Source organism: Psittacula echo, assembly GCF_963264785.1.
Source record: "Psittacula echo genome assembly, chromosome: Z".
Classification (NCBI taxonomy): domain Eukaryota; kingdom Metazoa; phylum Chordata; class Aves; order Psittaciformes; family Psittacidae; genus Psittacula; species Psittacula echo.
This window is the reverse complement of record NC_137742.1, coordinates 26,532,760-26,547,776: the sequence shown is the minus strand read 5'-3', so window position 1 is coordinate 26,547,776 and position 15,017 is coordinate 26,532,760. Positions and strand designations below refer to the sequence as shown.

General features: G+C 33.8%; 1 protein-coding gene across 1 annotated transcript in view; it reads right to left on the bottom strand.

Moving 5' to 3' along the window:
• Positions 1-15,017, bottom strand: part of AP3B1 (adaptor related protein complex 3 subunit beta 1) — a 157,483-nt gene that overhangs the window by 3,662 nt on the left and 138,804 nt on the right. Inside the window, exon 26 of the mRNA XM_080637267.1 lies at positions 9,911-10,049. Within this exon, the coding sequence (XP_080493393.1) occupies positions 9,911-10,049 (139 nt within the window). The remainder of the gene's footprint in view (positions 1-9,910; positions 10,050-15,017) is intronic.

The following is a 15,017-nucleotide window of genomic DNA, read 5'->3' as shown; positions in this document are numbered from 1 at the left end:
ATGAGAATACCATTCAGAAAACAGAACCAAATATTTACTAATAATCTGAAGATGGTTCTTTCTGCTACACTGGAGTTATTTTCTATTTTTCTTTCTTTGATAATATTAATTATAAAATTGATTTTACTTAATTAAAAATATTCAGGAAGATTTGCAACTGTTAATAGCTTTCCCATTTAAAAAAATCAAGACAGATTAGACACATAACAATGTGAGGTATATTTTTCCAAATACATTCGTTTCTTTTAAATGAATGTTGAATATTCTGAGGCTATGTGACATGGAAAAAAAGAAAAAGAGGAGTTCACAGATTATTTCTCCATAAATACAGTACTTTTCAGCAGATAAGGAAATATACATTAAGAATCAATTCTAAATAAACATCAAGAAAGGACTGTGTATTCTTAGAAAGTCTCTTGTCTTTCAGGAGCTAAAAATCAAGTACGCATTCTTCGTCACTTTCTATGAAGATAAGATTTGTTAATGATTATCACATAGAAGTATTTGATTTATAGTTGATATAAAGGGAAACAACAGAGCACCAGTGTCGTGGTTTAACCATACAATGGTTTAATACTATTCAATGGTATTAACCATACAACGGTTTAACAATCCAACGGTTTAATGTCACAATGTGACAACATTTGCCAAACACTGGCTTTGTAATGATGACTAGCCTAACTACAGACTAGCAAGTTTTTCCCTTTACTTGTGAACAGAGGATAGCCACAATATACAGGAAATGCATTTTATAGGGAAAGGTTATGAAAATTCCACACCAGTGAATAGATAGCAACAAAGTAACTCAAAACCTGCTCTTTAAAATTCAACATTTGAGAAAGTAAATTTAGATCTGAATGGTCACTATCGGGACAACCGTTTACAGCAGAGTAGGTTTGTTATGCGTAATTCAACACCATTAAAACATTCCGGGCTCTTCTCCCTCTCTGGTTTTTCTTTTCAAGCTAAGCTTTTTCCTTCTTCTGTTCTACTGCTTACCAGAAACAGTGATAATGGCCCATGGAGGCTAAAACTTTTTTTTTTTCCATTGCCTTTTCTTTATATCTTGTACATGAAACCTTCAATTACTGCCTGCTGAAGCAGATAGAATCCTATTAGTAAGAAAGACAATCAGAAGATGCAATGCCCTGCCCTAGCTGTAGAAAAATAATTAGTCCAAAGTTGACAAATGTGTAATCAAGTTATGCAATGAATATATTCAGAGGGGGTGAAAAAAACCAAACTGCTGTGAATTTGTCTTCAATTTGTAAATATAAGAACAAACAACTGGAAGTACCTTCCAGTCTATTAACTGGGCGACAAAAATGTTCACATTTTTATTACTCTGAATCTTCACCTTACTCTGATAAATTCTGTCATGCACAGGTTTGACTAATTACCTGTATTCGTTTTCTGTGTAAGCATTAGAACATGAAAAAGAACTATACATAATAGCATTACTATGTATGAGTTCTGACCTGGGGATAGAGTAAGCTTAATACTAAAATGTAAGCAGAAATATACTCACAAAAAGAAGGATTTTTTTTTTTTTTTTAACCTGGCAATTTTAGTATCTTGGATAAAACTTTTGTCTAACATTGGTTATTATTAATAAAATTTGATTAATATTTACCTTAAAAATAATATTATAATTGAAATTTTTTTCTAGTATGTCATGTGATTTTAACACTATTTTAGAATAAATTTTTCAAAACAGTTAATTCATTACCATAATACAGTTATTACCAATATTAACTATTTTTGGTTTTAATAAAATAATGAAATTGTAATGTAAATTGCAGTCAAACCTGTACTGTTTTTAAAATTTGTAGTTCTATTGCCAAAACAGATTTTGTGTTTGTCCTCAGCTGACACTGAGCAGTTGCACTGTACCTCTAACAAAAATGCAAGAATGCGAGTTTTCTAAACTTAATGCTCAATACACAGCACTACTACACGTGTTCAGAAAGATGATGCATGAACTTTTCATCATTCTCCAAATTTACCTTTATTTCAAAAATTCCAGCATTTTTGTATGTCAGTATTTATACCTCTTCCCCAAAACTTCAATAAGCTAAAAGCTTGAATCAACATATTTGATCCTCACACCTAGAAAAATACCCTTGTAATTCTCAATCTATTTGTTTTCTCATCTAGTTTATTCTTTTTATTTTTCTTAAAGAATCAGGCATTTAGTATGGTAAATATTTGAGAATTACGTAAGTCCATTTTTAAAACAGACTACACAATTTAATTTGCAGAAAAAATTATTTACTTCCAAGAAAATAAGCTACCTTACAGAAATATATGAAAATATTAAAGCTCCTCAGAGATCTTTCAAATCAAAGATATTCTTCTGTTTGGTTAGATTTTTTTAAGTGTTAAATGTTTTCTGTTTAAACAACTGGCTCAGAAGATCCTTGTTTGTTTTTCAAAGAAAATACTGCACGTATTTTTCACTTTACAGCATTCAGATACAAAAGCAGTGCTGTCCTCTAGTGGACAGCAAATAAGCTAGGCTAGAACAATCTATTTTGATTAACCTCGTATCTAAAATGACTCACTCATATACTTTTAATATTAAGCTAAAACCTGTTTTTCCCACGTTATTTTTAAATTTCGCAACCCACATGCAAGCTCCTTAAATACAATAATATATTACAAATGTTAAGGGACTTAAAATGATGTTGTAGAAAGGCATTCTCTTGATCAAGTATTTTGTACCAGTTAATCAAAATCTTTATGTGCCGGTAATATGTGAAAACTGTATTGATACACATAGGGCTCTTTAGCAGAGAGAAAAGTCTGAAGGTTTGGAGCATTAGGATTTGATAAGAAATTAAGGAGTATCTAGTAAAAAATACTTAATGAGTACTTTCACATTTAAAAATTTGTTTTCTTTTCTCTAGAAATAAAAATGTTTACCTAAGAATAGTGACTTATCAGGAAGTCTTGTAGTCTTGTTTGGCAAAAAATTAAAAAAAAAAAAAAAAAAAAAAAAAAAAAAAAAAAAAAAAAAAAAAAAAATAAAAAGAAAAAGAAAAAGAAATTGTAAGTCCAGTTGGGCAGGTTTGTTTGTTTGATTTTCAGAAAAGCTAGAATTACTTGTATCATAAATCAAGAAAACATTAAGAGGTTACAACTTCTGGTTACAACGAAGGCTGAAATACTGTGGATGTAGATACACTATAATCTTCAGAATTCTGTCTCCTATAGGTAAAGGCTACCAGAGAAACTGCTTTGCCTAGGGTATTTAGCTCTTTAATTAATTCGTACTTGAGAAATTAGGAAGCAAAACCAAGGCTGCATGTCTATTACAACTTTATTTACTCAGCTACTCATTGCAGCTTTCTAGAAGAGGAGAAAAAGATGACTGAGCCCCAGAGCTAAGGAACCACAGAAGCAGAACAGTCCACATAACGGCGTCAAGACTGCCAGAGGGAAATTTCACTTCATTTAAGCTCTTCGACAGGCCAATGGCTTTGCAAAAAATCTCAGGAAATATTTTTGTATGCACACTAAAGGTCTTTAAAAACAGCCTTCCTGGATCTGTAAGATCTGTTTGTCAGCTGCTGAGAACATATGTTTGGATTCAAATGAAGTAGCTATAAACAATTTATACATTTCTACTCTGTGTTTATCATCAATATATAGGTGATAGCACTTTCCTTCTGACATTCTGGAAGCAGATGCAGTTGTTAGTTAGAGTAAGCTGATGGGGTCTGATCACCAACTTTCTGCCTGAGAATTCTTCCAAATTTAGTACAAATTGGAAGTTTACATACACAGTAAAATTTTCCAGGTGAACCCCTTTAAATGGGGGTTTCTTCAATATAAACCTCTCTATACATATGCACAATCACATACCTTTTCTTCCCACAGTAAGTGTTGCTGGATCAAAAAGATGTGGGGAGGATAACTGATTACTAAGCATGCTATTCTCTGATAACCAAAATTGTCTGTAAACAAAACCCTCTTTCCTTTGAGAATCAGTCTGCCAATATACTATAAATGGGACATGACAGGTTGCAAAATGATAAAACGGGTTGAATACAACCAGACTGTCAGGCTGATTCATGGGATGGGGAATAAAGGCTAGTGGAAAACAAGTGTTGATCCTTGGACTTCTGATTTTCAAGCATTTTATGAAAGTTTCTATGTTGGGTCTACTCGCTTTCATGTTCTTCAGGATTTCAATGCTTGTCCATTGCAATGTGCTTACTGTCATATTAAAAAAAATTACACAGTATAGTTTTGATTTTGGTAAAAGATACTAATGCAAACCTCCAAAAGACAGGTGGAAGATACTTTACATCCCATTCAATACTTGCTTATTCACAAAATCACACAGGTCATGCGTATGCTAAACTATGATGTACTACAGACAGTAATCTCTGAACAAAATGGTGTATCTATACGGTTCAGTCAAGTGTCCTTAAAAATACAGATCCCAAAAGCAGCATAGTCACTGTGTGCAATGCTATGCTTTAGCTAATTAGACCTGCCCCAGCAATGAGCAGAAGTGCTGTTTCGTACTTCTTGTTTAAAAGCCAGCTGTTTGCAGCTAATTCAGGTGTCTAATACGAAGACACACCAAGAGATTAGAATCTCCCTTCCGCAAGTTCTGGCGATCTCTAAGAAGGACACACAGCTATCAGACTGACAACTTTCATGATTGTAATGGAGAAGGATATTAAACTCGTTATTTTGAAATGTGAAATGGCTGTTCTGAAGCTGATTAAGGCTTCAGTGTTGAAAGGAGCTGAGGTCTGATTGTCTTCAAAACCCCAGGTTGCCGCTATCGGGTTGCTTGCCCGTCTCGAATTAGAGGACTGAAACTAATGCTGTCATGTGTCTCAGAGTGCTGAGGTCAATGGTTAAGGCCATCCTGATAAACTGCAGAAAAGAGAGATGTAGCTGACACCATGCTCACATTCTACCCCAACTATTTCCTGTTACTAATTGTGGATTGCTTCCAATATACAACAGCAGCGACAGACTAGTTCAATGGACTATTAAATTAGTTGAGGTTGACTAAAATTTGTTCTTCATATCCAACCTGACAGGTTCAGACTTTTATCTGACTGATTGGGTAATGTACAAGTAAAATTTTTGAGAACAAAAAGCACGGAAAAGGTGTTCTACCTTACATCATTTTGTAGAGCCATGGTCACTGAGGGAAATGATCTATTAGAGTGCAATGTATCCCATTTAAGAAATGCTTCAGGAAGTAGAAGGCAGAGAGGAAGGCAGCTCAAGACAGCTTGATTCTCCATTCCATTACACATTATATTCTGACGTCAACGGAATCACTCAAGCATAAAACAAAGTGAAAGAGGGAAGAAGCAAATCCAGTTTGCTTCTGATGATGTCAGCTCTGAACAGACTTTTTTGCTATAAGCTACTGTGTACATAGTAAAAGCTTTTGCACCATCTTTTGTATGGAGTGGAAATGCACATTTCCATTATTTTCTTTCTAAGTCAATTTACCCTGAAATACTTCTCCTTCATGCAGAGAGCCTTACATAATAATTGACAATATTTTGACATTTTCAAGGGGTATATAAGAGCATTCAAGTCTAAAATTAAAGTCTGCAACTAGTCTTTTCAGTTTGTCACCACCTGTTGCCTTTTGCTATATTAGAAGTCAAGAAAATGAAGATTACCTATCCTGGTAGGAGGTTATGGAGCTGAAAATGACAAAAGAGGAAGATACCTAAAGAACTTTAAGAAAATTCATGTGAGAGGAATAAGCAACACATTTTGAAGGTAGCACTAACACGAAGGGCATTTCTGGATACATAAGGCTTGTGTTTGTTAAAATTAAAAATAATTAAAATCTTGAGTCGAATAGTGTCTTCATCTCATTACATTTTGGAATAGCCTAGAATTTATTTTTGATATATAAAACAACGAATATTACTGCCAAGATAGAGACAGGGAGCTGAAGTGCTGGTCCACAGAAGAATCAACTCTGAGGAAATAAATGTCCTCAATTATGTATCCTCTTACCTTAAAGACGGAAAAATGCCTGGTAGACTTTCCCCACTGACAATAAACAGCAGAAATACTTCAACTGAAAAGTACTTATTCTCTAAATGTGGTTATTCAGACTGATTTAATTCACTGCAGAAACAAGTATTTCTCTTTACATGTCTCTGTCTTTAGACATTCAAATGGTACCCACAGTGTGGTTTGAATCATCAGACAGAAGCTTGGTGCTTTAGCTGATTCTTTTTGAAATCACTTTGCCAACATCTATGTATTTCTCAACCCACTTCCAATCCTTCATTTCTTAAAATATTTTAACAAACAACAGTTCTCAGACAAAGAGCTATGCAATTGAAAAAAATACCCTAAGCACTCTTGTGAAATAATATTTTAAGAAAAATACACTTCTTTTTTTCTGAAGTTTTCATATTTGAGACATTATATTTTTTGCTAAAAAAAAAAAAAAAGAAAATTTCGCTTTGAAAAGCATTTCACATTCTTGCTTTTGGCAGAAGTCTTTAAAATTGAAATAATGTTTCCCCTTGATCACAAAAGCAAGAAAGATCAATACATAGCTAAATCCTATTAAGGACATGAGAATGCACCATATGCAGCCTTACAAGGCCCGGTAATCTACTAGCTTGTATTAACTCATTTGAAGAACAGGAAACTACACTTAAGAAAGTAAAATGGTACAGCAAATTTATTTTACAAATGTATGAATATAAATCTGCATCTTTGTGTTCTGATACATATATTGGCTACTGAGTTCAAAGCTTTTGCAGCTATCACTTCAAATAAAAACAGTCAGAAAAGAGAGTTTAAAATAGAATCAACTGTATTATCTGGCATTTTGTTCTACACTCAGTTAACAATTAAATTACTATGTTTCAAGTAAACATAGGTATTCAGCAACCATACAATAAAGAGAGAAAACAATTCACCTAAGAAGGTGTTGCTATACTGTGATACAGACTGATACACAGCTGATGTATTTGACAGGTTTATATTTTTTTCATTTCTCATTGGTGACTGCATGCTATTCTGTTGATATTTGTTTCAAGTATTTACTTTCAGATCTTCACTATATTTGCTCTAAGGATTTTAATTGGTGCAAAAATACAATCCTAAATAGGGCTACCAATTTAAGGAGCAGTAATTGGGTCCAACCAGAATGACACTGTCTGTCATGAGTGCGAATATATTTAGACTGAAAAAACCCCAAGAAATACACACCTGTTCGTGTTCACTGGATACACCTGTACTAAACCATACAATTTCATTTTGAATGAGTATATTGCATTACCAGATAATATAAATTTATTGGCATTAGACATCATTACATAGAAATACTTAAGTTGGGGATGACCAACTAAGAGGTTAATATAATTCATGCTGCACAGTGCAAAACATCAGTTTAAAAATATTTCTTTCCCTGTGTAAAACTGTATGTACTAAGGACTTCCAAGAAGTGAGCTCAAGTAGTCCTCACAGAATAGCACGATGAGCTAAACCAAGTTCTCGTATATAATTTTTTCCCCAAATACCACTTGTACTAAAACAAACAAGACAGACAACAATATGCAGAAATAGAAAATATTTCACTTTTAACATATTATCACTAAATTTGTAACTGCTCTGTTAAGGTAAAAGGTGACTCCTTATTTATCATCCTGAAATGGTGTATATGTCACATAAATACAACATGACACACTTCTTGCATTTGTGAGATTTTGGAAGAAGAGACTCCATTTTTATTTACTTTCATGGCAAAGTTGATTTAATCCAAATACATGTACACTTTTATATGTGTATATGGATTTAAGTAATTTGTTTCAGAGTTTTGTCTAATCTATCTCAAATACTCATTTATCTAAACCTAGGATTTACTTTAGTGATAATGTAGTGCTATTTAAAAGATGAACAGGTTCACCACAGTATCAATTAGTTAGTATTCCCATTCTTGTTCTCAGTAAAAACTATCTGCAATTATGACTACACAGTATCTTTGAACTACAGTTACTTATGGTAAAGAAAATGAAGGGCTATTTTCTAAATGCTTATCATTGCTGGGTATTTCTTATAGGCTATTTAAGTTGTTATAAACAATTTTTATTGCCTGATGGATATTATAAAGACAAACTATTCTGTAACTACTGTGGCAGACTGACTACATTCTATTTTGATTCAAATCAAAAACATAAAAGAACATTTCAGGATGCTCTAAAACTTTCTGAATACTTCAGCCTGACCAAAACATGTTTTCAACCACTGTCTCTGAAGAAGCGTACCTACACAGGAAGTACATCTTCAATTTATTTACTGCTGGTCATAGACTCTGTTTTGTGCAAAACCCCCTTTTCCTTTTTTTTTTCTTTTTTTTTTTTTTTTTAAAGAGCAAGAGAAAAGCAAGATCAAATTAGGAACTTATCTACAATCAGGAAACCTTTGGCTGAGCTAGGAACTAAGCTATTACTTTTGGAAGCCTTTTCAAGACTCAGTCACAAAACAATCCATCCCTATGCGGTAAGTCTCATGTGATGAATAAGGTAAAGATGGAGAACACCTGTATGCTGCAGACACTTCAGTCTCTCTTGATTGACACTCTCACCCAGTCTTTGAATTGATGCTGAGGCTGTATAAATCCCTCAGGGATGCAACAAATGAGGACTCTTTCATGGAGGAGCAGGTGTCAATAGTGACAATCATTTCAGTGGCACTTGCTGTACCATGTTTTTATGGTGAAACAGAATTTTATCATTGACCGTATCAAATACATAGGAAAATCCAGCTGGGTTAATGTTAATGCAATACAATACAATACAAATGCCCAGCGATGCAAAAAAGACTAAATCCAACAAAGAGAAATACCAGGTTATTAGTCCTGTGTACGCTACATGATTCTCACTATTCCAAACAGCCATCTCAGTCAGCAAGATTTCAAAGAAAAACATTGTTCTTTGTTTTAAAAGAAGATACTTTGCTCTTATTCAAACAGCAATATTCAGGGGCTAAAGAGGTAATTCACATTCTGGAACAGCTTTAGTAGATTCTAGGAGAAATGCATGCATTTTCTTATTCCAAGATCAGGTTAACAGCTTCCAATCACATCCTGCTGTTGCTATTTGTGTCCACTCAGTTTTCGACACATGGCAGTTTTCCTGTTTGCTCCTGTCACAAGTGACAAGGCATACAGATTCACGGGGCTAAGTATTTTGAGTCAATCACATTAAAAGCTGTCATTAAACAACAATCATATCAATTCCACTGACATTCTGTACCACAGCTTTTGGATAAAATGGACTGATCTACACGTAACATTTAGAATTTAGACAGGGCCAATGACTTTTGTGGCTGATCACTGTTTTTCCTTGCATAAATATAGGAAGGACAAGGAAATGTTCAATTTGACGTTCAACCTGCATTTAAAAAGATCTTCATCCAACTGAAAAAAAAACCAACCCTGAAACAAACACCAAAAAACAACTTCTAGGTGTAGCTAGTTAGATATCACAGGTCAAAAATCTACGTGGGAAAAATAAGCTGCTTCTCACAGATGATACACTTGAGTAAGGCCACTTTCGTTTAGAAACAGAAACAAAAGTCAAAAAAACATACAGATGCTCTTGAAATTACTGTGCTTTAAATGGCTACATTTTCCCTTTGAAACAAAGCCATGAAAGGACAACTCCCCCTAACTGTGTACAGTACAGTCTAGATATATACATTCAGATGAAGGGCTATGAGTACTTAGGCTCAAGTTAATACCTGCTTAGGGTTCTATGTTAGAGTATAATTGGGTACTTCATCTGTTAAAGGTGTGGATAATAAATTTTTCCCTAATACTATCAAATGTTGACCAATTTTGAACTAACATTCATATTAAAAGATGGTTCCACTATGAATGATGTAATCTTACCTGTGTATGTTATCTTGACCAGAAGGGACTACAGCCAGGTTTGCTGCCTTCACTATCTTCTCAATTATTACAAGTCTAGTAGAGTTCTGTGGAGCAACAGCTATTGTAGCAGATGTCTCATTCATTCCTGTCAGCATTCCTGAAATGTTAAGTATTTCATTGTGAATACTTTTAAGATTTGCTTGCTTATTAAGCATAAAACCAAAATAAGAGACTTCTAAACAAAAACCCACATTTGCATTAAAAGTTAAAACATTAGTCAAGAAAACAATTTTGTAATAAATTAATTACATTTGTTTAAAGTATTACTTGCAATGCCCCATAATTATTAATAACTGAACAATGACATATGATACAACTGTGAAACTAAGACTGCTCTTTTCACAAAAAAGTGTACCTTAAAAGAAGAATGAAAACATAAATTAAGTAAGACTGATTTAGAATAGTCCAGTTTAAGTAAGACCATATACAAAGACATCTTCTAATATTTCAATTATAAACTTACTGCATTTAATTACAACTTCATGTCTAACTGCTAAAAATAATCTTGAAATTCAGACAGTAGTCACTGGTTCAAATAAGTTCATGAAGATCAAGCCATTCCATTAGAAACTGGGAAATTCTCAAAAATGTTACCACAAACTATTTGATTAAAATAATTTGAATATCACTACAAAATGGAACAGAAATATCCATATTCTATCCAAACACATGAAGAAAAAAAGTAAAGAAGGAAACGTTGACCAAGGACATTTTAACAAAAACCTCCACTTTTCTATCAACATCCATTGTTCTGAATTAATGATTTGCTGGATGCTCATGTTGATTAAAACCCAATAGTAACTACAACTTAACACTCTGTGTAATTTTATACTATGTTCAGAAGGTGAAAACGCAGACAAACAATGGAGCAAAGTACTTTAGGCAGAAATACGAAGCATCTGAAATCCACAATAACATTAACAATGAAAACAATGCAGAAGTCTCAAAAGGGTAATATTTTAGGGCTGCACATACAGTTCTAACCCAGTGCAAATGGCACTAAGATGCTTAATAGAGCAATTAAAAAAAAAAATCCAACATTTTTATGCCATAGAATGTGCATTAGCTGCTGCCACAAAATAAGAAATATCAAAGTAAAGATGGAACAACTCATAAGTAAATAATGGGCTATTTTTGAACATGATCTCCTCTTGAAGAGAGCAAAATAAGCACACAACTTCTATAAAGACCAGCTTTATCTTGGGAATAGAACATTCTGTTTCAAACTGTTTAACTTCACTATTAGGCAAAAGCTTTAAAAACTACATACACAGCCTAAAACTGCTTTTAAGCAGAGCACAGGGACTGACATAACACTGCTGAGAGATGTGTGTACTCATTTAGGATTTAAACCTTCTCCATTAAGCTCTATTGAAGAGCAAATGCTGAATAAATGAATGCAACTATGTTTATGTTAAAAGCCTGTTTTCCGCAGCATGTAATTAAAGGAAATGTTGTACAAAGCTAGTACTTTTGTCAAGCTCCTGTAAATGGAAAGATGGATAGCACTCAGAGAAGTGAATGCATTGCTTCATATTTAACCTTAACACTCTTGTCATTAATGGTTTGTCTAACTTGTTCTATAAAAGACAAGGTACTGCTCCATTGAAGTAAAATTAAAAAAATCAACTAAACCATGCTTTTCAGAACAGAAGATTCATTATCGTCAACTAATGTATTGGCATAAAGCAAAGTAACATCCTATCAAGTAAGGCACACATTCAATCTGCCTTTTCACCCCCCTTTATTTTTAACTCATGCTGTTTTATTGTTATAGGCAATTTGTACCACTCAGCATGACAGTGTAAACTGAATCAAGATTAATTTACATGCAAAAGAACACTTAGGAGAGCAGCATGGTAAGCAAATGTATTGTCTCGATTGCTGAGGTGGAAAAGAACCTGGAGAGAAAAAAGGATGCTCTAATTAAGGGGCATCAAATATGATTGCTCATGGTAGTCAAGGGCCAGAAAATAGTAAATGTCCAACCATTTAAAGAATTAGCATCTTGCTTGTTAGGAAGACAAGTTGGATATATAAATCTTAATGAAATTAGGTAAACAATTTGTTTACTTAACCAAGGTGTTTTTGTGTTGTTTTTTAAATGTGAATCAGGTATACACTTAAAAAGAAAAAAGATAATTATTTTAAAACATGTTGTGGTGGGAGGGGAATAGTCTTTACACTGTAAGTAGTTTTTACACCTTCATAAAAATTCTCATAGATAACCAGCTATAAAAACCACATGCCACCTTCAATATTCCTTGAAACTTGAGAATCTGAGAGAATTCTAGTCAGAGCATAGAGCAGCAATTAATCTGGGTTAACTAACTGATACAACGAAATAACTGTACAACTTCTTAATAACAAAAGGAAATGAAATCGGAAAACTTATACTGGTAGGTAGCAAGGTATGTTCAAGTTATACTAGTTCTACTCTGAATTAAGGCAAGTGGAGTTTTGCTGCTGTTTTAAAAATCAGCACACAAGTGAAAAATTTGGTAGAGAGTTTCCAACAGTACCTGTATCAATCATGCAGAATTCCTGCTACAGAAACTGGACTTTCCATGGGGATGTGATGTAAACCAAGGTATATGTGTGTATATATACACATACATATATATGTAAACCAGGTAAAACTAAAGATCAGTAAAAGTATTTAAACAGAAAAGTAAAGAGTAGTTTGGCAATATCATTTTTATCCACTGCTTCCAAATTGTCAATCACAAGATCAACCGCTAACTCAGCTGCTGCTCTGGGGAATTACCTCATAGGAGGATTCCCCAGCTCAGGAGGAAAGAGATGGCTGTCTAGTAAGGCTAAGCATTATCACACAGCATGGGGATAAACTCAGCTTTCTAGGTTCTGCCACCACCACCATACAACCTTCACATCCATGAATATTCAATAACCTGTTCACCACTCCTTCTGCCATTAGGAAGAAAACAGACATATACAAATGTAAAAGACAATGCAAAACAGCAGAGTCTAAAGATATGTAGCAATAAGCTGTCTTCTACATAGCAGTATAATACCAGCTATTTCCTCTTAAGCATTCTTATTAGGTTACACATGCGATTTAGATGTAAAAATCCCTAAAACCCATACGTATTCTCATTCTCCCTCAATATAATTTTGCATTTCTAATATTCTCCTCACTCTTTCACTATTTTTTACCTATTTGTTCTGGTTGTGAATAAAATAAGGCATCTCCAAGTACAAGACTTGAAACATCTTATGTCCAAAAACAAGAAAAGAACAAAAAAAAGTAAAAAGAAAAAGCATGACAAGTGAAAAACAAGCTATATAAATCACATTCATTTGGAGAATACAGACAAATTGAAGTTAAACACAAAACAGAACAATATATACCAACTTCTAAATTGCTCTGCATTTATTATTGTAATTTGGATTTTTCACTTAACAAGATCACACAGTAATTCTTCCCAAATGCTAGCTGCTCCTAGATCTTTGTAATAAATACTTATGTAAAATTTAGAACTGAGACCTCTATTACCATGAATATTCTGAAACAGCTGATATCTTTAAGAAAAAAAGATGCAATAGAAAAGGTTTTTAAACCTGTGGTATATTTGCCAGCATCAAGTCCTGCATAAAAGAATGAATTCAGGAAGACAGAGAGAGCGATACAGAAATGCCAAGAGACCTTCATGGATTTACAAATACTTCATATAAACAAATTTTCAAATAGCTTTATTCAGAGTAGCCTTTCTGCTCTATTAAACATAGCAAACAGCTGCCAGATTTATTCAGACAAATAATCAACAACCATAGAAGTAAAATGGCAGAAGAAAAAGGAATTTTGGCAACAACTCCACAGAGGACCACAGCTATTCTCCATGTACACTTCTTCTTTGTGCTCGTGGTTCTGTATGGCCAGTCAGGAGGAAAAAAAGCCCTCAGTCACAGTAAAACATACAAGAACTCTATCAAAATATCACAAAGCAAGCAAATACATAAACAAGGCAGGGGAAGGGGAGGGAGAAGCACAGTAATCTGCCTTCCTTTCACTACAACCTCAGCTACAATTTTTAGAAGGAAACAGTTTAAAATAAATGTGCCACAGCCTCATTCAATCACTCACCTTGGTTTGCTGAGCAGGTATAAAGCAGAGGCAGGCTTTAGCCAGCAAAGGGTAAGAACAGCAAATAAGTATCAATTGGTGAAGAACACAAAGCACAATCTTAACTTTTTAGTACAGCCATAAGCTTAACTGAAAATGATCTAGGCAATATTTATCTTTCTTAATAATTCAAAAATACAAAAGCAAGAAATGCTCAAAAGCAGTAATTAGTAATACATAGCATTACTCATTGGTGTTCCTGACTGCTTGATGGATATACTGAGTTTCTGAGCCTTACACAGCAATGAGACAGGATCCCATGGGTATATTCTCATCTCAATGTGAAGAGATTTACACATGTAAATGCCCATACATTGAGATAGATGAGTAAACACTATTATGTATGAATGCATGCAAAATGTAACAATTTCTATTTTAAAATATCCAAGAATCACATCCAAATTAAGCGTAGCAGCATGGACTATTCCATTTAACACACAGTAAAAGCTAAATACAATTTTCTCTAATTATTTGTATAAAACACTGACATCGCTAAAAGCTCTTAGGGAGGTTTGTGTTTGGACTAGCATCAGAAACTTAACATTCTTTAAAGACTCAACATTAGGAGAATGCAGAAGTACAAAAAAACATGTCACCTTTCTAAAAGAGTATTCCAACAAGAATATGTTTTATACGAGGTGCTTGACAAGAAAATTATTAAAATAATCTTCAAAGTAGAAGAGGATTAGGAACACTAAAAATATTTAAGCATAGTTGTGGAATAAAGGCTAGCAAAGACAGGCACCATATCAATGAATATTTGGTTTATTTCCTTGAGCTGTGGTTTCAACTTTCTGCTTTACTGCTTGTAGGAAAGACATTCACACTTCATGACAGAAGCCAAGACTCTGAGCCAGAAGACTGTTTCAGGGTAAAGGGTGGGCTTTCTGCTTTCAGAGGCACATTGAAAAGCTGTCAAAT